General features: G+C 41.2%; 2 protein-coding genes across 3 annotated transcripts; both read left to right on the top strand.

Annotated features, from left to right (window-relative positions):
- Nucleotides 1-2,234: 2,234 nt before the first annotated feature.
- LOC132070657 (glutathione S-transferase-like) lies at nucleotides 2,235-14,931 on the top strand. 2 transcript variants are annotated; one of them, XM_059467638.1, is made up of 7 exons: nucleotides 2,235-2,253; nucleotides 8,800-8,916; nucleotides 9,597-9,648; nucleotides 12,772-12,904; nucleotides 13,216-13,357; nucleotides 14,368-14,499; nucleotides 14,642-14,931. In XM_059467638.1, the coding sequence occupies exons 2-7, from the start codon at nucleotides 8,830-8,832 to the stop codon at nucleotides 14,762-14,764; spliced, it is 669 nt and encodes a 222-aa protein (XP_059323621.1). In that variant the 5' UTR covers nucleotides 2,235-2,253; nucleotides 8,800-8,829; the 3' UTR covers nucleotides 14,765-14,931. The 2 variants fall into 2 exon arrangements, with proteins under 2 accessions (XP_059323621.1, XP_059323620.1); XM_059467637.1 differs by lacking the exon at nucleotides 2,235-2,253 and adding an exon at nucleotides 4,446-4,520.
- Nucleotides 14,932-17,408: 2,477 nt separating this feature from the next.
- LOC132070513 (glutathione S-transferase-like) lies at nucleotides 17,409-23,657 on the top strand. Its single transcript, XM_059467295.1, has 7 exons — nucleotides 17,409-17,490; nucleotides 18,447-18,559; nucleotides 19,207-19,258; nucleotides 20,983-21,115; nucleotides 21,994-22,135; nucleotides 22,793-22,924; nucleotides 23,242-23,657. The coding sequence occupies exons 2-7, from the start codon at nucleotides 18,473-18,475 to the stop codon at nucleotides 23,362-23,364; spliced, it is 669 nt and encodes a 222-aa protein (XP_059323278.1). The 5' UTR covers nucleotides 17,409-17,490; nucleotides 18,447-18,472; the 3' UTR covers nucleotides 23,365-23,657.
- Nucleotides 23,658-23,794: the final 137 nt, after the last annotated feature.

The raw sequence follows: 23,794 nt of genomic DNA, 5'->3' as shown, positions 1-23,794 counted from the left end.
GGTAGAAGAGAAAGTGCCCTCCATTCTCTCCAAGTTTCCTTTTCTGCAGGAAATTAAATCAAAGAGTTATGCACACATATACATTTTCAGTTTTGAGGAAGACAGAATGTTTGGCAGTTTCTTGCACTCTTACATAATGCAAATGTAATAAGAGAGAATCAGAAAATACAACCAACAGAGTAAAATACAAAGAATACAGAAGGAAAAAAGCAGAGCTGGGAAATGCATGTGACAAGTGAATTACAAATCAAATCATTACAAAAATTATTAGATGATTTATTTTTTATTTCAGTACGAGAGACAGAGAAGGGCTTTCATCTCTCCTATCTTATGATAGAAGTGGAAGAACACAATTAAATAAAAGCAGAAAAATACAAGCAAATAAAAGCAACATTTTCACACTAAGACAGTGGATCTCATTGTTAGAGGATGTCATTGATGCCAGGAATTTAAATGGATGAAAGTAATGTGAAGGATATAATGAACACAGTGAAATCTTGAAAGATACTGAACATTCAGGAGCTAAGCAGCTCTCCAGTGCAAAAAGATTAAACTGTGAAAGGCAGGTTAGCCCAGTATTGATCACTGTGTGGTTTTAAACCTTGTGTTGTAGGCTTGTACCATCTGACTTGGATCTGCTTTTCTCTGAAGTTGGACCATCTGCTCTTAGGAAATTGCCTCCTCCCTCATCATCAGCCCTGAGCCACCATCTGATGAAGCTGATTTCACAGGCTTTTGTTGGCTTGATTAAAGGTTTTCCCACCCTATTCTTAGTAGTAGAAAATAAAAATATTCTTTAAACCTTAGTTTAGGTTATTAGTAGTTTTAGTTGTAATAATGCACATAAAGTGAGAGTCTTAGAAAGACCCCCAGAACACAACAGACACCAAATAGAGGAAACATACACTAATACAAGTTTCTACCAAAATATGATGTAATTACAATACATGAGCTATTTAAGTTAAATATTTTACAATTACATTTGTAAAATATACTAAAGGTCTGTTTCAGTTGTCTTTGAAACCTTGATCTTGCCTATCTCACGCCTTGATAAAGCAGCCCTTTGGCCATGTTGAGACAGATCAATAAAGACTAAACAATCCAAATAACAATGTACTAAAAACCAGATCTCCATTTAAACTCTCCTCACAGCACTACAGTAGGTGTAAATTTACAGTGGGTGTAAATCAGAATTAGGGTTATTGTTTTCAGACTTTCCCATGCCAGTGGTCCAGCTGAGAGTCAAAGAGCTCAGGGAAATATGTGTGAGGGTTACTGCAGGCTTGGTTAACCTTGGTTTGGGCAGTCAGTAAAGCTTCCTGCACAGAACCAGAGCAGTCACTGAAGGTTTGCAGCAAGGCTTGAGTGATTAATGATTTGTTCAAACTATTCATGTGGACTCAAAGTATCTTTATCACAGTGGTGTTGTGTGTCAGCAGTTCAGGAGCTTGCATGTTTAGGAGTGCAATGAGCAGCATGAGGAGAATCCTCCTACACTTCTATGTTTAATTCTTTGGTGGCATTTAGTGTTGTACCCTGTGCTCACCTCTGAGAGGATGCTACACTCAGGCATCATTCCCCAGGCAGCTGCTTGGTGTTTCGTGAGGATTGCAGGGAGATACATTTTGAGAAGACTTTGAACCTACCTCATCTACAGCACAAGGAAGCGTGTCTGCAGAGCACAGTGGGAAGGTGACATGCCAGGGCATGGAATGCTCACTAGTTAAAATCTGCCTTTGCCCAAGCCCAGATCCCTTCAGCAGCACCTGGGCCCCATGCCTGCTTCTTGAATACTCATGGGTGTGACTTAACAAATCATGTGTAGAAGAAACTTATTTTCTTTTCTGCTCTAGAGATTTACAGAACACCCATTCATGTTATAGATAACAGCAACCTCCTTGATATGATTACCTTCAGGTTCCAAAGGAGCTTTGTAATTACATTATGAAAGGCTGTGCTGGAAGCAAAATAAAAAGAGAGCAAGGGAGAAAGTCTTTCTGCCAAACAAGAATGGGTAGAAGGGGAACAACAGACAAATCTAGATGTGGCCATATGTAGTGAGAGTCCCTACAAAATCTATGTGTTGGATAAGTGGGTCCTAGTTATTCCAAATGAGCCACAGCTGTGAAGTCCTTAGTTGGGCAGCAGCTGTGGCTTGCAAAGATAACTGGGATAAAAGGGGGGTGAGTTGAGAGTCCAGGAGGAGCCCCTGTGAAGCCATGAGGAGCTGCATGTTAGAAAACCAGCTAGAAGGTATGGATTTTAAGAATATCATAACAAGAGTATGGGACTCTAGAAATATGAAGTACAATAAGATAGCAACAATAATTGGTGACCCTGATGTGATGGGGGTATGCAGCCTGAAGAGCTGTGGAAAATAGGACAGCCTGAGAGCTGTAGCAGCCTGAAGAGCTGTGGAAGATTGTGTATTGTACTTGTGTGGTGTATGAGGCCTTTGAGTCATGGGATAAAACATGTATTGTAAAGGAAATGAATATATTGTACTTGAATATCTATAAATAGAAAAAAGGGGGGAAGTGTAGTGAGAGTCCCTACAAAATCTATGTGTTGGATAAGTGGGTCCTAGTTATTCCAAATGAGCCACAGCTGTGAAGTCCTTAGTTGGGCAGCAGCTGTGGCTTGCAAAGATAACTGGGATAAAAGGGGGTGAGTTGAGAGCCCAGGAGGAGCCCCTGTGAAGCCATGAGGAACTGCACAGCAGAGAGGAGCTGCATGGTAGAAAACCAGCTAGAAGGTATGGACTTTAAGAATATCATAACAAGAGTATGGGACTCTAGAAATATGAATACAACAGCCATAGTCAGCAAATCCAAAAAGTATCAGAATGCTTTGCTTGACCACTCAGTCATCCCTGACCCTTAAATTAGGGACCTCTCCCTCCCACTCTTTGCCACCAAGCCTACTGCTGTCCTTGGCAGCTTTTGCGACTGCAGAGCTACAGTTACATGCATGCTCTTCTGTGGTGTCTGTTCCACACACTCAGGTGCATGCTGATATTAAACACCTCAAAAACAGGACTAGATTAATCTTGATTCAGTACTGGATAGGTATGAACAAATGCTCCTTTCCTACTCAGCTATTTCTGTGTGTGCTGCATTCCTACTGGAGCCACATCTGTATTACACGGGGATCACCGTGCCCGTGCGTGGTAGAGCATGCATTTACATAATGTTCAGGTAGTCCAAAACAGGGTACCTATTCTGCCGGCTGGGGATTGTTCTGGGCCTCTGCTGGACTTCTGATCCATATTTAGGAATTTTCTCTAGGGTAGCCTGCTAGTAACTGGGTTTGACATAGACAAAATACAGACACATGCATTTAATGTCATGCTTTACTCAGTATACTATGAACTTATGAGAGAGTTAGAAGTAGGCAAAGTGTAAAGAACCACTATACAGTTGGGTTTTGCTGACAGCATCAACCTCTGAAGCACATAAATTACAAATTTGCAGGAAGCCTCTAAGGGAAGTGCATCCTCTGAAGAAACTGTGAGCAATTACCAGACAGACCATTACAAAACTCCACCTGAGAGGAAAATGTTACCTGGAGACTTTTGTCCTGAGATTCCCCATAGTGAGGTGCTGTGTTAGTAGAGTCATGGCTTTAGACAGACAAATACAATTTTGATAACAGTGTGGGTTCTATGAACAGATCATCAGATTAATTGTACTGATGTTTGCTGCAGGGGTGTAAAGCAATGCCCAACATCACATGTGGGTCTGTGCTAGAGGAAAGAACCTTATCTTGGCACCCAAATCCCATTTTCCATTTGCTGTGCTATCCTTGTGTCTGTTCACATCCACTTTCAGTTTTGGGATTTTTAGCTGAAATACAGATAGAAAAGCTGAAACAATTACTTCTCATGGGTAAGAAAATTATCATTTATTTAATCTTTGAGTGTTAGCCATGTACATTCAATTTCAAAAATTAGTGCTATTGCCTTGAGACATAGGGTGGGTTGTGACATAAACTGCTCGTCCATTTTCTATATCAAGTAAGCTTGATACTGTATTTCAAAGTAATTGAGCCCTATTATTTCATACTTTGAGTAACTTCTCTATGCCATACAGCAGCAAAAATAAAGACCTGCCAAATAATTAAATAAGCCTAGAAACTTTAGTGGTTTTTCTTTAAATGATTACTATTACCTTAAATATGACCCAGGAAACATCTATAATTTTCTCAGTGTTTTCAAATGTCTTGCTCTTGTATTTGGGTAAAATGCCCCCAGAATTCCAAGAGAACAGTTAGAATAGATGGCTACCTTAGAAACTGTGAGGTTGGTGTCATGGTGTAGTCAAATCAGCAAACAAAGACTGTCTCTGCTTGGGTGTCAGTTTTCAGACCCATACCTCTTTAAACTGGATAGTGTCAGTTTAAGAGCATTGGAAGGCTTTTTTCTCTTATTGGGTATGGCTGGAAACTCCCCCAAGCTGCAGAGTTTAAACAGCCCTGGGGAACCTGCCTCTGCTGGGTGGAGTCTGAGTTAAGGTCAGAAGGTAAGAACTTAAAAATTCCTTTTTCTTAAAGTGTTTGCATGACTATTTTAATGTGACACAACTAAGTTTTTTAGGGCATCTGCTGGTCTAATGTAAATTCTCTGCTTTCCTTAGTTGGTCTGTGTGCCAGGTAGACTAAAAATTGCTTGAGAGTTATTCACCAGTGGAAGCTGCAGGAGAGAAAATGCCAGAGAAAGGTGTGTTTTAATCAGGAAATTAATTCTGTGGTGCAGTCTAGAGCTGACAAAGGCAGCCATGAAACAACTGAGAGGACAAAGTGCAAGTCTTGAGCACTGTGTTATTTCTTCTGGGTTTGAGCAGGAGAGCTGGTCCATGGGATATGCTGGACTAATCTCAGCTCCAGGGCTAAACAGCACTTCATGCTGAGTGCTCCTGGTTTTGGAAGATGATGATCTCTTAAACTGTTCTTGCATCCCTGAGATGTGTGCTTACAGAAATTCTGGACAGGCATGTTACTGAGGCTTACAAGGCAGTAGGAAATGGGATAGAAATATGGATTTTAGACAAAAACAACTAAAAAAATTGTATGTAGTCAAATTTTGTGTCGAGGCTTTTGCTAGATGTCAGGGCAGTGTATGCAAGATGCAATTATTTATTGTACTGCAGCATAAGTTCATGACATGAACCAATTCTTCAGCAGTGTCTGGGTTAGTGCAGTAGTCCCCACATGTCCTGAGTAGTGTTTTGGCTATAGGGATCAGATACTACTTAATTAAAATTAGAAGGGTTTCCATGCCTGTTCTCAACAGTCCCTGGACATGTGGCCATTTGTACCTTTTGCAAGAGTCAATTTTCTTCAGCAGGAGAGGTCAGACCTAGCTTTTCAGGAGCAAGAAACACCAGTTCATATCATGGACTACTTGTAAGCCTGGTGGTTTGTACTGTTGTTATACAGTATATGTTAGACCATTTCCTATCTCTTTTTTTTTGTCCTCCTGCCATATGGTCAGGCTGATGAATGATAATGCATTTCTGTGACAACTGTAGAACTTTAACAGTTCAGTCATTCATGGAGCATTTGATAATTTCTTCCACAAGAAGTCATAAATCCACACAGCTTCCATAGCTGCCCACTGGCACAGCACACTCCAAATGCATACTGAGAATCAGCATAAATATTTACAGACTCAGAGCAGCTTATAGATCTTTGTTAATGCAATTTATTCAGCTGCTTGTGTGCTCAGCTTTGGACTGAGTGGTGGAGTTTCTGCTGCTTCATTCTCAGTAGTTAGTCAATAACCTGTACTCCAGGTTAATAGTAATGTGACCACCCACAAATAACAATTCCAGATTGGTATTTAGAAACAGCACATCTGTTACATCTGCTTGAGCCTTTTAGGATTTATGGCTGGTTACTGCACAGCTGTGATGTCATTCCTTTCCCAGGTGGAAGGAGTAGTGTAGTGGGATTTGGCATGTCAGTTACTATCCCAGAGACTGTTTCTTGACCTTCTCGTGCAAACAAGGTGAATGATTTACCACAGTGTGGCAGTCCCAGGACAACTGCAGCTAGCTTCAAAATCTTCAACATGCAGCCTTGTGTGTTGCCCAGTGAGTGGGTCCTTCATCACCTTAGGTTATCAGTATCAGGGGTTTTCCTATTTCCTTGGAAGAGCTGTCTGGCACTGGCAGAATCCTACAACTTCTGAAAAGTGTTAGTTTTAATACCTGGTCTTGGAATGTTTTGAATTGTTTTAATATGATTTTCAGATAATAGCTACTCATCTTGCTGAATGTTGCACACATATTCTGTACTTCCCTTACACAAATTGTAACTTATATAGAAAGGCCCAATGACCATTTTTAATTAAGGCAAACAATGAGGAATGGGTGACAGCTATACAAGATTACTTGGCTACTAATAAAGTATCAACATATTCTATCAAAAATTGATCAACTTTTTTAAACAGTACATCCTGAAAGTCTCTTAGTAAAACTAGAAAAATAGCGGAGGTCTGAGTGAAATCCTGAGGCCTTGGCTTTGTAGGCTGTATCTTTCCCCAAATAAATGAAAAAAAGTGTTGAGAGTCTGGATGAATAGGTTTGCTTTTTTAACATAGAAGTTGCCAAGTCTCTAGTTAGTTGAGAGTTGTATCTTCTGATCTTTGGGAATCTCAGGTGTCAGTACTCACAGGGGAATAAGCAACTAATCTGAGCCCACCAGACAGGACTCAGGTCCAGACCCATGAACTGAAAGTAGCTGCCTGTATGTGAGCTACAGGTGTCAGCTCCTGTATAGTCAGTGGAGATGCATTCAGCAAATCTAAAGGTTAAGGCGACTTTTAACCAAAATGCAAGAGGGTTTTTTTGTTTGGTTTTGTTTTTTAGTTTGTTTGTGGGGTTTTTTTTCTTGTTGGTGGGTTTGTTTGTTTGTTTTTGTTGGGGTTTTTTTTTCTGTGTTGGAAGCTTAAGGTAGGTAAAATCCACTCAGAGCTGACAGAGTTTTTTTAGTTTAAAAAAAAATCTTATGGCAAAATTCAATTCTATGTTTGTCATTGTTCTTCTCACATAATTTAATGCCACATAAAATCTCTTGTTCATGTGAAATGGTAAAATGATACCTGAGGCTTCTTACTCATACTCTTCTTCTGCAAACAAAAGATAATGTTTCCAGGAGGATTGAGGTTCATATACTTGTTATTTCAGTCATTGGCTTTTTTAGTTAAAGGAAAGGTCTTATTTACTGTAAGTTTCTGTGCGTTACAAGTTGGGGCAATGTGTGTTGACATGATAGAGATGCAACGAAGCTGAAAAATGTGATAATGAAAGAAGCACTAGCTAGTTGTTGTGAACTATATTGATAAGCTGCCCTACAGTGAAAAGTAGTTTCTGCATCACACAAGATGCAGAAACGAATAAAACACTGTCCCTAGAGCCAGACATTGTAATTAGGAACAGCTATTCGCACTTTAAAACTGAACATACTTTTTTTCCATCATGTGTATTTGGATTATGTTTATTAAATTACCCCAAATATCCCTATTTATTTTAGTAGCATGACTTGGTTCTTACTGGAATTGCTCAAGGGGGAACTCTCAATCTTGTTTTTTATTTAGGTGAAGTTTGGGCAAAATATGTTCCAAATGTACTTTGTTTTAAGTACATCTACAAAGCGCTGTGGCTTGAAGAAAACATACCACTGGAGTGTACTAGGCCTGATTCAAATAGAAAATGTCAAGTGGATGCAAGGTGTCACAGATGTAATGCTGCAGCTTTGGCTTTAACTCTGGGGAAAACTGGAGTCATCTGGAAATTTTATTAAGTAAGGCACTCTGAGCCATTAGGATATGATTAGAAGATCTGTTTTAAAGGGTTTTGTTCCTTCTGATAATCAATGTATGATACAAACATCTTTGAAGGGGAATGCTATTTGTGTTCTTTCAGTAATTAAGGCACGAAGCACAGAGCAATGAAGGCCTGGCTGTGGAAGTGCTCATGCTGACATCTGAGCACTGCCATCCAGCTGCTTGCCCCGGGTATGCAGCAGCGCGGTACGAACGCGCTGTCTCTGCCGTGCTCTGGGAGAGGTGCGGGTACAGCACAGCAGTGACAGCCTCCATGTGCCAGTGCCCCTGGAAACACAGGGCCCCCGTGCCCAGGGGATACTTCTCAGACCACAGGGAGCCAATGCAGCTAGGTTCCACATCTGGCTTTGAGGGACACCTCCATATACAGCAAGGAAATGGGCTGTAGCAATGCAGCTGGCTACAGGAAGATGGCCAAGGAAGCTCATCCTGTTTCATGGAATAAAGGGAATATCAACAATTCATTTACCCCTATTTGAGGAAAGAAATGGACTGCCTATGAAGCTGCAAAATGCACGTATGGCAAACAAAGCTAGACAAATTTCAGCCTACTGGTAAAACATGTTTTCCTTTTCAATTATGATGATGGGCAATGAGGTTAGGTGAGTAATTTCCCTGAGGATGTGGCAGGATTTTCAGTAGCTTTATATAATTGTCTTCATACAGCAGTGTTCCCCCTGTAGCTAGGGACTCATATCACTTGTTTAAACAGGTCTGTGTTTGCTTACAGTCATAAGAAACCTCCCTGGCAGCACTGGGGAAGGCTTTACAGATTCACACATCTTTCCTTTCCTAGCACTGGCTGTGTGGTGACACTGGCCTGTCTCTCATTTTATGTTTTGAACCAAATGAAATTTAAACTCCAACAGGTATAGCAAGAATAAAAGGTGCATCTCCTCTCAAAATAACGGTGCTTAAAACACCAGTTTTATGAGATACTGTTTTGTGCTTAGTATCTTTCAGGGAACCAGGAGCTCAGGATCATGTCAGGGAAGCCCAGGCTTACCTACTTGAATGGAAGGGGCCGGATGGAGCCCATAAGATGGCTGTTGGCAGCAGCTGGTGTGGAGGTTGGTTGACATTTCCAGTAGAGTGTTACAGACTGGTGTTCTCTACTTTCCTCAGTTGGGGACAATTTAACATGCATGTGGCAAATAAAAGCTGCATGAGGGTGGCTAAATTCTTTTGTCCAGTGGCACTGCACATTTGTAAGTACCTTGTTCCATGGTTGATACTTGGGATGCAAACTCAGTGGCATTTAGAGTTTATTAGAAGTAGTAGCAATCTCCTGATGTAATTAATCGTAAGGGGATAAAATGGGGATTTATTTAAAGGGCCTTTATTAATCATAAGTTATCTAGTTGTGCTAGCAGTCTTATTAAGTTTGCAGTTGCAATGTGTGTATGCTGGGGTGGGGTTAGAAATATTTGATGTGCAATGTGTTTCCCTTGGCACTGGCTCCAACCTGTCTTGTTTCTGTAGATTCCTGCACACTGTTTGAGCTTGGTCTTCAGTTATTTCTGAATCAGTGCACTGATGCAGAAGTGTCCAGGCCCTCCTTCTGCTCCCCATCAGCTGCCAGGGTGTGTGAGGGATCCTTGGGACATCTGCACCTAAACAGTGCAGCTGCAGATCTGGCCCATTACCTTTTGCTTGACTCAGTAATTCTGGGCATGGTTATGTGCTATCACTTAACAGAAGAAAAATGTCCAAATACAGCAGCTTGACACAATTCTCACTCCTTTTTCAGTTTGAAGAAGTTTATTTGGAAACAAAAGAGCAGTATGAGAAGTTAATCAAAGGTAAGATTCCTAACACCTAAGACTTAGTCCTTCAAAATAATTGTCCAGCCTAGCTAAACTTATGGTTTGAAATAATTTACTTGAACCAGTGGAAACTTCTGGGTGAACACCTTGAATAGTGCAATATTAGCTTTGAGAAACCTGCTATTTCCAGTGCCAAATAACTGGTATAAGCTAAAAGCCAGAGCTTCTGTGATTGTGTTTATTCTAGTACATTAAACAGGCAAACACTTCTACTTAATACAACTTACTTACCTATGCTGTTGAAGTTTTAGCATGGTACCTGGCACAATTTTGGTCCAGGGCAAATAGAACTTCCTGAGCCTGAGGTGTGAAGCTTCTCCTAGTTAAAAAGCATGGAGCCAGCAGGGAGACCTGTGGAAAGCGTGGCGTGGTCAAAGCAGCATGCCACAAAGGCTTCATGCCAGCCTTGGGAGCAAGACCAGTTCTTCCCGCACACCAGTGCAAACCCCTAGCCACTGCTCTTGATATCTGGTCAGAAGAAATCCAGCAGTGAACCCCTCTACAGACACCCTGGAAAGAGAAGACCTTCCTGCCAGAGTGGAGAAGGAGTTGGGACAGTGAGGAGCAGCAGAGAGTGCATGTGCCCCACAGTTTACCTGCTGCCCAAGACGAGTGAGAAAAACCTCGGAGCAGGCTGGGCTTGCCAAGCCATACAAGGAGGCTTGGAAGAGGTCTTGCCTGCATTGTGGCTGAGCTCAGAAAGAAAAAGCTGTGTCTCAAGAAATTCGGTCAGGGAAAACTAAATTGAACAAAAATAAGATAGAAGTGGTATCAAGTAGATAAGAATTAAATTTGCAGGTCCAGATTGCTGGGACTCTCACAATGTGGGAGGACAGTGTAGTGTACACAAACCAATTATAGCTCCAAATGTAAGAGCACAGGTGCTGAAAGCCCAAATCTCTATATCCTTCACAAGAGTGGGTTATCTAGAAAGAGTGATACTGTAACCAGGATTGTATCTGAGCTTATTGATATCCAGAGAGAAGAATTAAATGGTTTTGAAAAGGCTAGGGAAGTTTTATAAGGAAGATCAAGCATTTTATGTCTATATATTGAGCTTAAGATGGTGAGAACACAAAGAAAAAGGTGTGGTTCAATAGAATGGGTTGAAGAAAGATAGATAAATTAGTCATCCTGATAAAGGGGCCTCTGGAATGTTGCCAGTTGTGCAGGGCAGGACTCAACAGGAGGAACTCTACATTACTTCTCCCTTAAACTTTTTTTCTCTCCCTACCAATATGATTTTTGACAGTTTCCTGTGTTTAGACACTACTACATCATTAGACTGGCCCAGGCATGACTTTTGCCTGTGCCAGCTGATGATCCTCCAGGCAATGCCCCAGCAGTGGTGGCATTGTTCCCAACAGGCAATGGGAGAGAGACAGCTCTTTTGGAGGCAGAGAGTTAAATACCCTTGGCCTGTGCAGACCTGTACCTCTTGGCCTGTGGGATCACTAACCTGCTCAATCTGTGCAGCCAAAGATTGCCCAGGTGGTACCTGGGTATCAGTGAGCTCTGCTGCTTGGTTACAAATAGCAGGTGATTGTTTTTTAATGTGTGCTACACAGACCACCTTTGGAGAGCACAGCCCAATCCCTGGAATTACTGGTAAGCTCCTTTTAATTCTGTATATGTATTCTGTGCTGTGAAGCAGTTCTCCCTACAAAATGAGGGAGGAGAGGCAGTCCACTACTGATTTTAAGAGGGACTTCTCTTTTCTGTATATAAGAAACAAATGGTGTATTCAGGCATATTTGCTGCATTGCTTTTTGTCAAGGGCCAGAAAGACAAATTATATTTTTCACTTCACATATTTCTGCTGAAAAATATTCTTCCGGATCTATTAGTTTTCCTATTCTATTGCTCCCTAGATGGGTACCAAGTAATGTTTCTTCCTTAAGGTGCAGAGATGTGTTCTGGAAAGACAAGAACACACATGATCTTTCTCTGAATGTTTACAAGATGCAAATACAAGCTATTTGTTGCTGCAGAGATAACTACTCTTTGAATTTCAACTGTAAATTAATAATGTAGAATGAGTGAAGAATATTAATTCTAGCCCAGCAAGTTATTTTAACAGCTTTGGAGAAAAAGGCAGGCAGATGTGCCTGTTGAAATGAACCTTCCTATCTGAAAGAAGGATTCACCAAACAGATCTAAATTGAGCAATTAAAAGAAATGATTGACTTTGAGCAATGCAAGTGGCTGCTGCCTATTTTGTTCTGGAGTTCTGCTGTGATTATAAACAGGGCAGATTGTTCTCTAGATACCATTAGTGTGTAGATGGAAGAGGGAGTGTCTCCAAAAACAGTGAATTAGTCCAGCAGAAAACTGGTCTAGAATAGACTGACTTTGCAATGCTAAATCTCTGTGTGTACTTAGCTCTCAGAACTGTCTCACTGAAAGCTCAGACAATTGCTCCTACCAGCACCAGCAGAAAATGGGACTGTAAAGATGTTTCTATATAGGCCTAAATTGCTGTAGAATGGCACTGAGACTAGGCCTGTAAAATCTATGGGGACACTCAAACTCTGGTCCTGAAGTGACTGTGTGAAACTTATTCAAACACCAACAGCTGTCACAGGCTCTCCTTTAGCTCTGTAGCTTCAGGATGTTTAAAGTGGCCTGACCCTTTCCTGTATTCCTGCAGCTTGGTCTTGCTGCAGTACTGCCCATGTATGTCCCTGTCAGTGAATTGATCTGCATTCAAAAGAATTGGATTTTTTTAAAGTTCAGATTTACTAGGTATCTTCATTCTCCTCCTATTCCTTGGGTTGGAAGTGCTGGTTCAGGCTTTTCCTGCCAGCATGAGGCAGGCTCCAGAAGTGCAGAGGTGCAGGCAGGGCCAACTTCCACCAGCCAGTGAAGCTCTGTCAATGCTGTCAAGCCCAGGGACCAGCTGTGCTGTGGTGACTTTGCTACAGGAGTGTGATGCAGGCTGTTTTATCTTCCCCACAATGTTAGTTGTCGTGTGAGTTGTACAGTTGGAGCAGGACATCAGTGGTCTCCTACACTGCAAGAGAAATGTGCTCAGTGTCTCACTCTCCTGTACACCTTGCAGGAGGAACTAACAGGCTTTCCTTCACCTCTCCACCCTAGATGGATTCCTGCTCTTCCAGCAAGTTCCCCTGGTTGAGATCGATGGGATGAAGATGGTGCAGACCAGAGCCATCATGAGCTACATAGCAGGGAAATACAATCTTTATGGGAAAGACTTGAAGGAGAGAGCCCTGTATGTAACAGCTCCTACCACTAACACAGCAGTCTGTTATTTGATAGCTACATTATATAAGCCAAATTCAATCCTGTAAATCCCATATAAAGGCATCAAAAAGGCTAACAATAAGATTTAACCACTGCTTCTGAAATGCTCCTATCAGAAACAGGCTTCTTTTCTTTTAGAAAAATATTCAGGTTTCATTCATGGCTGTGAAAATTGGCACTATATTGGTGATATAAAATTCCTGTAAGTTGACTTAGTTAATTGGAAAACAGATGAAATAACTTATGTGCTTTTTTCTCCCATCTTCTCCTGACCAATAGGATTGACATGTATGTGGAGGGAATATCAGATCTGATGCAAATGATTTTGATGTTTCCTTTCTCTCCACCTGATGCAAAGGAGAAAAATCTTGAGTCAATTAAGGAGAGAGCAACTAACAGGTACTTTCCAGTCTTTGAAAAGGTAAGTGACAGCAAGTATGTGTCTATCAAACTTGCAATTATCCAAAAAGTTTCTGCAAAATAAGAATGTGTTTGTAGTGTAGGTCAGTTCCCAATCCTCAGCTTTTTTGGCTATCAGAAAAGGGGAAATACAGCAACACATTTTCCTCTCTTTGTTTGCTTGTGTTGTCAGGACTGTGGTATTTGAATATCTGTGAAGCAACATGTTCTCAGCTGTACAGAAAAACTTTTCACTAAAAGTTTTGTGATTATTTTTCTTGAAGGAGCACGTCTATGCTTATATTTGTTTGAAGTCCATCTCTCTGCCATACTTAATTTCATTTGGAAAAGTTTCACTGGAGGAATGCAAAAATCCCTTGTACACAAATCCTGTAGAGAGGAGTATTTTAGTAAAACTACAGTCACAGATTTATAAAACAATAAACCCAACCTATATGATTCATGCATCTGGCAATATTTCCCACTTTTGTAATATTGATCTAGTTTTCTTGCAAAACAATAATAAAGGCTGAACATCACACAAGTTCTTAGCACTAAAATAGTCTGTTCCCAAAGGCAGGGATTTTCTTTAGTTAGTTGTTGCAATTCTGCATTTCTAAGTTTGCTTCTTGATATCAGCATTGGACATCACTTCACATGAAACATCTAAATGGGAGTTCTATGAATTCCTTAAATTGCTTGTTGCTTCCTCCATTGTCCCTATTTTTAATTCTAGGACTGTTACTAGTCTACTGAGGCATGTGGTTTTGTTTCTGTTCCTAGTGCCCATCATCATTCATTATTACTTAGTGACCAAAGTTTGTAGTCTGTGTACTAGAGCACGAAATGAACAAAACTTCATTTTTTTCCCAGCAATAATGAAATTTAGGCTCAGCTTCAGCTGAAAAGTCCACCATGAAATTTCAGATAGAATTGCTGCTCAGCTCTGCAGCTGTGCTGTGAGGTTTAGATGCCAAGGATGCCCATATGCCCCACTCTCATCTGCAGCCCATGTTTTCTTGTCTTCTCCAGGTTTTGAAACAACATGGCCAAGACTTTCTTGTGGGCAACAAATTCAGCTGGGCAGATGTTCAGCTAATGGAAGCCATTTTAGCAGTGGAGGAGAAAGTTCCTGATGTGCTCTCAGGGTTTCCTCAGTTGCAGGTAATTTAATTACTGAGCATGCTGTATTCAGGAGCTAGAGGTCAGTCCTGAAGTAATCATCTCCCCATGCTGGGTAAATCACATTTTTGTGGCTGGAATTCCTCTCTTGCTCTGTTTTTTAATTATTTAATTTTTTTTTTAGGTGTTTAAAACCAAAATGAGCAATATGCCTACAATTAAGAAGTTCCTGCAGCCTGGCAGCCCAAGGAAACCCCCACCAGATGCCCATTATGTAGAAACTGTGTTGAAGGTTTTTAAGAAATGAAAGCCTTGCCACCTTTGGTGAGACCCAAAATGCTGGGAGAGCAGCAACCCCAAACCCTAAACCAAACGAGAAGGAAGCTCAGCAAATTAGTATTGTTTTAGTTAAAGCCAGTACTAGAGGAACAAAGCAACCCATACCAGAAATAAAGCATTCTGTTATGCTGGCAATGTGACAGCAGCTTTTTCTTTATTGATATCAAATGCTTGGCAAAACATGAAAACAAAGGGGTATGGAGGCAAAGAACTATTTGTAGGGTTGGGAGTTTACTAATTTTATAAAAAACAACAATGCAGTGTTAGTATTGGCAGAATACAACTTGTTGGAGAAGATATTTTCTACATTAAAAAAAGCTCAGAGTAAGAGCTGTGGAAGAGAAGAAAGAGAGGACTTGCAGCACCACTTACCCTTTAAAGAAGTTATTTCAAATTTCCATTATCAAATTTGAAGCTTGTGGGTGAATTGGATTTTTAAGGTCCCTCAGTAAAGTTTTTGCAAAACTGATTACTTTTGTCTATAAATCAGGTATTTCAAACCTGAATGATCATACCAGCTACTCCCAAGGTGCTTACAAATATATTACGTCTTGAGAGCAAAGTGTTGTGAAAGCAAGGTGCAGTCTGCTTTGCAGACTGTGGCAAGGCAGAGGGGGTTTATTTCTACACCTTTGGGACAGAACACAGAGCAACAGATACTCACAGTCCATTTAATTTCAAATAAAAATATTACAGCAGACAATAAACAGCATTGTGAAGTGGCCTGATGCAACAGAGAAGCTGCTGCTTAGAAGGAAACTGTGTTCCAACAACTGTCAGTAACCAGATCTGATGCTTAATAGTCTATGACATGAGTGAAGAAAAAAAGAAATTAGAAAAAATATGGAAAAATGAACCTGAGGGAGAAAACAGAAGAATAATATTTCCCAAAATACCTCAATGAAGTGACATTTCCGAAAGTCAAGTTACGAGACAGACTATATTGAACTTAGTTGCCTGAAATCTCAATGGATACTTGTGACCAAACAAGAAATGTCAATGTTGGCATTAAATCACCCTCTGAAGGGGGTGCTCCTCTCCCCTGCCTCTAAGGGGAGGCTGAAGGGACTGGCTTCATCAAAACTTCTAACTATCTCAGTTGAGACACAATCATTTTTGAGTGTTCAGCTGTAACTGAAGAGCATGCTGAGGGATTCCTCCTGAGTATGGACCTATTGGAAAGAGACTAGACAGCTAAACCAGATGTAGATGTCTACAGAGTTAGGTGAGATGGGTTTTCCTAAGTTGTCTACACTATCATTAACTTTTAGGCTTGAACTCATGTTTCCCTACCAGGTGATCACTAGACTCGGGATGTCTCCTAGAGTTTATCAGGGGCAGGCCTACAAATGGTGAATCCAGACAAGTTTCCTAAGAGAGGTTTGGGTTTGTGAAGCAGCCAGATGAACCTTGGTGCACATGTCACTGCATGGGAACTTCAATCTCCTACATTATTCTAGATTCTGTGTCATAAGTCATATGTGTCCAAAAATATGGGAAACACTGTTTCCAGCAGTGTCAGAGGCTGGATGGAAGACCTTCCCAAAATGTAAGGAGGGGACAGAGGGACATAGAGTCCTAACCAGAATGGGGAGCTGCAAGAGGTGCTGCCAGTCAGGGGTCTTCTTCTGTGAGGCCTGGCTCTCCTTATGTACCAAATGGGATAGAGAGTGTTCCACATGGGGACTAGACACCTCCTAAAAGACAATACATTGCAGTGGTGACTTTTTTTGATGCCTTGTCCTTCTGTGATTCTACCTCTAAATAAATGATTAAGCTTATTTTATTGTCAAGCATGGAACACAATGATGTAACAGGTACCAACAGTAAAGATTGACAAGATGAGGATCATTTTCGGCTACCAAGCAATCAAGTATGCATACAGGAAGGACATGAAGGTGACAGCCTGCTGTACTGTAACTGCAGGTGATGGCTACAACACTATTACCCAGGTAGGTAAGGTACATGGGAATGTATGCTGTATTTGAATGTATGACTTTTTGAAATCTATTGAGTTGTCCAAAGAACGCAGTCAGGACTGCGGAGTGCAGTTTGCCTTCTGCTGCCACACTTCATTTACTGTCTCTTTCAGCTGTCTTTGGTGTGTTTTTTCACTGAGTCAAATTCAGGAAATATAAAAAAAAACAAACCAACCCAGATGTCCAGAGAGGATTCAACAGAAGTCACCTGAAGGAATATGCACTAAGCAAGGCATAGAAGCTTGTGAAAGATTTGAGCTGAATTAGTTGATGTGATTTATGTAAAACGACAATGTGTAAAAAGTAAAAAAAAAAAACCAAAACAAATTAAAAAAACCCTAGAATAAAAGTGAGATTGCCATAGCAGTATTCTTTTAATATGAGTGAGCTTTTCAGCTGTTATAATTATTTTTAGCCAGCATGGTAACAAGCAATATAAATAGGAGGCATATAACCATTTTGTGCTAGCATACGTTTCCAAAGATCATAACCTCTGATTTATTTTACATTTCTACATAGTCAGAATTAGTCAGGAATTTATTTTCTGTAGGTCAGAAGTAGCTAAACAGAGATAATAAGTTTTGTTTGCTCAAGAGACAGAAGTTTCCTGTTTGCAGAGAGCTGTTTGGAACGCTCAGTGTAGGAGGCGCTCCAGAGTTATATAATCTTAAGGCAGAACTGCTGTAAGTTTAGAGTGGGTCACACTGTGCAAAAGGTAAGGAAGTTTTTTGCTTTAGTTTTCCCTCAAATGCAGGGACTTGCACATGAAACTCAGTAATTAAATGGGTTTTATAGAATAAATGTGTGTATGTATTTTCTGTACTAACATGGTTATGTGCACCAAATGTTAATTCTCAATCAGCTGCTTTTAAGGTGTAGAGAATTAAGAAGTACAGATAACAAAAGTGGGGAGTGTTTCACCGCCTCCTTCCTACTCCAGAGAAGCTGACATGTTATTTACAAGGGGAATATGGTGGTGATTTGGCCGTTTTCCTTTTGCTGCTGTTAAAGCTTCAGCTTTGTTGCTGACAGGGTGTCACAGTTCTGAGTGGGGTGGGTGACACTCTGCCTAGAAACTGTTGTTCCTCGAAATTCCAGCAGAGTTGGAACTGGACCAAGCAAGCATTGCCCTGAGGCTGTGCCTGTGGTAAAGGCAAATCTGATGTTACCAGAGGCAAAATTAATTTCCATTTTTTAGAGGTTTGTCTAAAGACATTTCAGAAGCATGGAGTGTTGTAAAAGGGATTGACTGATGGAAAGGATTCCTTCCTGGCTGGTTATAATGGAGCATAAATGGCTGCTGGAGAAAGCAGAGTAATTGCTGAGTTTATAGCATGTATCTGATTAAACAGTAACTGTGTTCTGAGATAATGCCAAAATACACAAATAGCACATGCAGCTTTCTGGTCAGAACAAAACACATTGTGCGCAAAGATTAAAATACTTTAAAATCCTCTGTCTGGGCCAATTCTAAGTACAGAATTGTGCTTAAATATTCTGCATGTAAAGTAATACTTGAAGGCAGAATGATACATGGCAGTCTCTCAATATAATCTTGTACCTCCGCTGTTGATTAATTAAAGTCTTGAACCATAAATCAGTGGTTCCAAACAAGACAATTTGAGAGCCAGTTAGAGATTCAAAACTGTAACCCTGCTTTCTTCATTGCAGATACCAGGGAATCAGGAGGTGGAAACATGTCTGGAAAACCCAAGCTGCACTACTTCAATGGACGTGGCCGCATGGAACCAATTCGGTGGCTCCTGGCAGCAGCTGGGGTTGAGGTTTGCTTCTGGTCTTTTGTTCTGAGATCCTGTGACAAATATGTGCTTCTACTGCTCCTTCTGAAAAGTGTGACTGAGCAGCAGTTTCAAGCTCTGCCTTCAATGCATTGTTGAGCAGGCCAACAGGGACCATGAGCTTGCCCTAAGTAGGGGGCAAGTTCCTGTCTGACTTGCATGCATCATGTGCAAAGCCTGCAGGTAGCACCAGAAGTGCTCCTCCCCTGTAGCTAGAGAGAGAAGAAATTTAGAACCCCAGCAGCAGAACCTGGCTTCTTAATCTTCTGATTACAGAAGTCAAGCACCTGCAATTCTGAGTGCCTTCAGTTAAATTCCAATGTCCAAAACAGCAAGAGATTATTATTGCTGCCTCGATGTAGTTTGCCATTGAACGTACTGGATATTGTAAATCACAAAGTAAATTTATTACCTCTGACAGATTCTGATGGTAAACCTGAGATGGTGTATGGGAATCTGTGTGTTTCAAGATCCAGGGGTTTCTGTCACAGTTATGGCCAAAGTGCCTGACAGCTTTCAAATATTATTTATGTTTTAAAAATATAATATTGCCCAAAAGACATCTCTTTAGGCCTTCTTTACCTAAAGGCGGAGAGGCTAAATCATGGCAGGAACTTTTCTCCTTCCTGCAGTTTGAAGAATCTTACCTGGAAAAAAAGGAGGATCTGACAAAGTTACAGAAGGGTAAGTTTCCTTCACTTTTAGATAACAACAGCAGCAATAGAAAAATAGGAAGAATCAGAATTGAAATTAGAATTAGAGTTACTTGTCTGAGAACACTTAAGAATTGTTAAATCTTAGTGCCTTAAAAAGAAAGTCTCTTAACTGGATTTTGTACATGAGCTCTCAGGGGTGCCGAGAGAGGTCCTGCAGTTTGATAGCTGATATCATCCACCCAGTTGCTTCAATCTTCACTGAATGCCAGAAGGGCTGAGGTCAGAAGAGACCTCTCAAGATTGCCTAATCCACCTCCCCCACTTCAAGCAAGGCCCCCTCCAGCCACTTACCCAGGACCATGTCCAGCTGGGTATTGCGTATCTCCAAGGATGGAGAATGTACAGCTTCTCTGGACAACCCACACAGTCAAAGAGCCTTTCTTGAAGTTCAGACATTTGACTCTCCTGTGCTTCAGTTTGTGTCCATTGCCTTCCATCCTATGGCCATAGCGACCTTTGTCTTCAGATCATCTTGAAAGTCATTAGCATCTTAGGTTGCCTACAAATTGTTGCTTTATAATCCCTTTGAAAACAGAGTTCCAGATTTCCGAGTTTACCTGTTCCTCTGCTGCATTCCTGCCTCCCAAGGCAACAACCCACTGTGCTGCTTCAGCTTCTGTCTTTCTGAACATGATAATCATGTTTCTTCCCAACCAAATTGCATGTCTGTGCTCTTCACCTGGCCTGTGAAAAGCAACCTGAGCTTGGGTTAGCATTTGCAGTCCTGCTGTCCTGTAGGAATAATGACTTGGTCCCTATGTAACAGGCTGCCTTTCAAAAAGTATTTTAGGACACAAGCATAAAGCTAAAAAAAATGTACACTTACAAAAGGGACATATCATTCCCTAAGCAAAAACTCTTGCTGACTCTCTGATCTGATACCTCTCTTTCTGGAGGTATTTCTTCTTGCTAGGACAAGGCTTCTGCATACTAGCAGAAGAATTGCATGGCTCCAGCCTCACTCCAAGTGATATTTGGGTCTTGCAGGAATCTCATGGAACTCATTTGTTGGTCTCACTTCATGCTTGTATAGATTGGATGCCATTTATAAAGTCAATAAAGTTGTCACAAAGATATTCTATGCATTTCTATTCACTATTATTTATATATTCATTGGTATTCACATTTTAAGTCAGCCAGTGATTAGAAAGTCCAGATGTATTTAGCAAAAGATGACAGAAACGGACTGGACAAGGTTTTTCAGTCCTTCTCATCTCTGTGAACCTCCATGAAAATCACCTGTGTTAGAGCCATGCAGTGCATGTGTTTTTCAATGTGTGACAGCTGTCAGATCTGCATTTGACTGTTGTCTCAATCTGCAATTCCCACAACTTCATTGCTATAGTATTAAGTTATTAACATGTCACTGCTGCATGGTGAGCATTTTCCACACCTTCCTGTAAGAATGAGGAAGGTTGCTACCAAAAGGGTTGTCAAGAATTGGAACAGGCTGCCCAAGGAGGTGGTTGAGTCACTGCATGTAGACAGACGTGCACTTGGGGAGAGGGTTTAGTGGTGGAATTAGGCATTGCTGGTTTTACAATTGGATTTGATGATCTTGGGATATTTTATCCAGCCAGATTGATTCAGATTCTAAATAAAAATGAATACGTTTGGTTTCTTTGCCTAACACATGTGGGTGGTTCTCACTGAGGGACTGAACTTCTCCTTGTGTTCTTCCCCTTGGCCTAGATGGATCCCTGCTCTTTCAGCAAGTGCCAAAGGTGGAGATGGACAGGATGAAGCTGGTGCAGACCAGAGCCATTGCCAACTACATATCAACCAAGTACAACCTCTACGGGAAGGACGTGAAGGAGAGAGCCCTGTACTGTAACAGTACCACTTTGCTTGTTAGACCCCAGCTCACCCAGTAGCTCAGGGAAACACAAGGGTATCCAGCTCCCAGCTCGATTCAGTGGGAGAGGGCAGCAGTGCACGAGATCACTGTGACTGCAGCTGATGTCTGCAGCAGAGAGAGACAGCTGGATTCCATAGGGCAAGCGAGCCCAGGAATCATCAGTCAGAGGTCAATGCACTTATCAGAAGAAAGCAGTCAGGGGGGCAGACTGTCCCACTGATGCTGCATTTCATTTTCTCCTGCAGTTGTCAGCAGCATCATTTTACCCTCCTCACATTCAGGGCAATGTCTTTTAAGGGAAGAAAAACCCTTCTCTCTCTAATTACCAGGAATTTGTGCAGATTTCATAACAGTTTATTAAAGGAGAGGACTCCTGGGGCTCATGTTTTCACCTGAGGTATTTCTGAATGCTTCAGTATAATAAGTCCTGGTAAACACATGTGTCACGATATTTGCTAGAAATGGTATGGAGCTGCTGTTAAACTTAGGCTGTCTTACTGGATTTTTAACACGAGTCTGGATGGCACACATGAGAATTCTGTAGTCAGGTTCACAAACCCATATTCCAGACAATAATCAGTCCCAGCAACAAGTGGGAGTCCTACAGTCTTTAGGTTTCCCTAGGAATTTTGCATTTGCCTTTGGCCCAAGCTCCCCCCTGCCTGGCCCCAGTGCAACTGCATTCCAGGGGGAACTTTGCCAGGGTATATGTGTGTGTGTGGGAGACAGAAGAGGCAGGGATTTCCCAGCATCTCAGTGAGGTTGTGCCAGGAGTTATTGTGCTCTACGCTTGGTCAGGTCACTACTCTGTGTGTGACCTGACCAAGTGTATCTCTTCCTTTCAGAATTGATATGTACGTGGAAGGAATGTTTGATCTGAATGAGTTACTTATGACATATGAAATCCAACCAGCAGACAAAAAGGAGCAGCATTTTGCAAATATGATGGACAAGACTGAAAACAGATACTTCCCAGCCTTTGAGAAGGTATGTGGCAAAGAGCTTGTAGCTCAATTGATGCTGTTACCTTGAAGCTCCATCCTGGAAGCACACTGGTTTAATGGAGGAAAACAGAAGAGAAGCTACCCCTGGAAAACCAACGCTCTGGTTTCAGTGGTGCTGGGATTAAGGTGGAGACAGGATACCACAGAGGGGACAGAAGGCACTTCAAATCTGGGAGAGATGTACAGCTGCAAAAACCCAGCACACACAGAGCTCCCCAAATGTCCATGTTTCAGTGTGTGTGTTGTTCAGACAAAAGACTCTACAGCACCAACTGTGACATCAAGGTTCCTACTAAAATGTAGATGGCCCTGTACCATACATGCTGTGTAAAAGCATTGCAGTTCCTCCTGTATCTCATACAGCTGAGCCTTCAGTGCAGCTACAGCAGGCAAGGCAAGATGAGCCCAACTGAGCTGCCAGACAGGAATGTAGAAGTGAACGACCTGATAGATGATGCCTAGGGTGGCAGTGCCTTCAGATCATTGTTTGTACTTCAAGTGTTTGAACTGCATTTCCTTCTTTCACTGACAACTCTGTGCAATATGTGACCCTGCTTTGAAGATATCACATTATTTATGAGAAAAGAACTGATAAAAGAGAGAGAAAAGACATCATCTGCTTCTGGTTCTCTGTTTTTAGGTTTTGAAAGACCATGGAAAAGACTTTCTGGTTGGCAACCAGCTGAGCAGGGCAGATGTTCAATTACTTGAAATCATTTTGATGGTAGAGGAGTGGAAGCCTGATATCTTTGCCAAATTTCCTCTCTTGCAGGTAAATGAATGGGCAATTTGAATGGAGAATGAATTTTAAAGAGCACTGATTTAAAGTGGCTGGGATATTTGTGGGAGTGAGATGGTCAGAAGTGACATGCAAAATAATAAAATATCCTAAAAACTTTTAGCTGGCCCCACATCCTCATTGTTGTTGCCACATTCTGTCACTACAACTGCAAAAGCATAAGAGGGGAAGTGTATAGTTTTTTCTGCAGCATCAAGCTGTGATGTGACTTCCAGAACATGGATAACGTTGAAATGGCTGACAGTTGCAATGATTCTTAAGCACTGTGCTGTTTTGGTTTTGTTTTGTAGAGTTTCAAAGCAAGACTAAGCAACATCCCCACAATAAAGAAATTCCTGCAGCCTGGCAGCCAGAGGAAACTGCCATCAGATGACGATGTTGTAGACAAAGTGATGAAAATTTTCTACTCCTGAGCCACACCCTAAAGCCACAGAAACTCTGTTTCATTGTATTTGCAGATAGTAGGAAGGTGAAATTAATGAAAAGAATGGAAATGTCAAATTAATGGAAAGAGTGAAAAAATGTTTTTGTTCTTTCCTTACCAACAGGGCTGGTTTTAGCCTACTGCAGACACTTCAGTGTTAAACTACATGAGTGTACCAGAAAAGGAAACAGTTCACTAAATAGGGTGTATATGGGACAACACAAAATGTCTTAGATAACTAAAAAGCTACCTGAAATAAATTCTTACTATTGATACTCAAAACCCAGCTGTTCATTGATTTCTTGCTGCAACTTCTAGGCCTAAGATCTGTCTGGTTTTGTTTTTCTGCCATTCCCAACAATTGTTGCAAAATTAGGAGAGATTATCCCAAATAGTAGGCCATGTTTTTTTTTTTTTTT

The sequence above is a fragment of the Ammospiza nelsoni genome, chromosome 3, assembly GCF_027579445.1.
Source record: "Ammospiza nelsoni isolate bAmmNel1 chromosome 3, bAmmNel1.pri, whole genome shotgun sequence".
Lineage (NCBI taxonomy): Eukaryota > Metazoa > Chordata > Aves > Passeriformes > Passerellidae > Ammospiza > Ammospiza nelsoni.
Note: the sequence above shows the minus strand (reverse complement) of the source record. Positions and strands in the feature narration are given on the sequence as shown.

Coding starts and splice junctions, on each gene's coding strand:
- LOC132070657 (XM_059467638.1), top strand. CDS start 8,830: ATGTCAGGGAAGCCCAGGCTTACCTACTTGAATGGAAGGGGCCGGATG. Junction 8,917..9,596: donor TGGCAGCAGCTGGTGTGGAG/GTTGGTTGACAT, acceptor CTCCTTTTTCAG/TTTGAAGAAGTTTATTTGGA. Junction 12,905..13,215: donor GACTTGAAGGAGAGAGCCCT/GTATGTAACAGC, acceptor CCTGACCAATAG/GATTGACATGTATGTGGAGG.
- LOC132070513 (XM_059467295.1), top strand. CDS start 18,473: ATGTCTGGAAAACCCAAGCTGCACTACTTCAATGGACGTGGCCGCATG. Junction 19,259..20,982: donor TCTGACAAAGTTACAGAAGG/GTAAGTTTCCTT, acceptor CCCTTGGCCTAG/ATGGATCCCTGCTCTTTCAG. Junction 22,136..22,792: donor ACTTCCCAGCCTTTGAGAAG/GTATGTGGCAAA, acceptor CTCTGTTTTTAG/GTTTTGAAAGACCATGGAAA.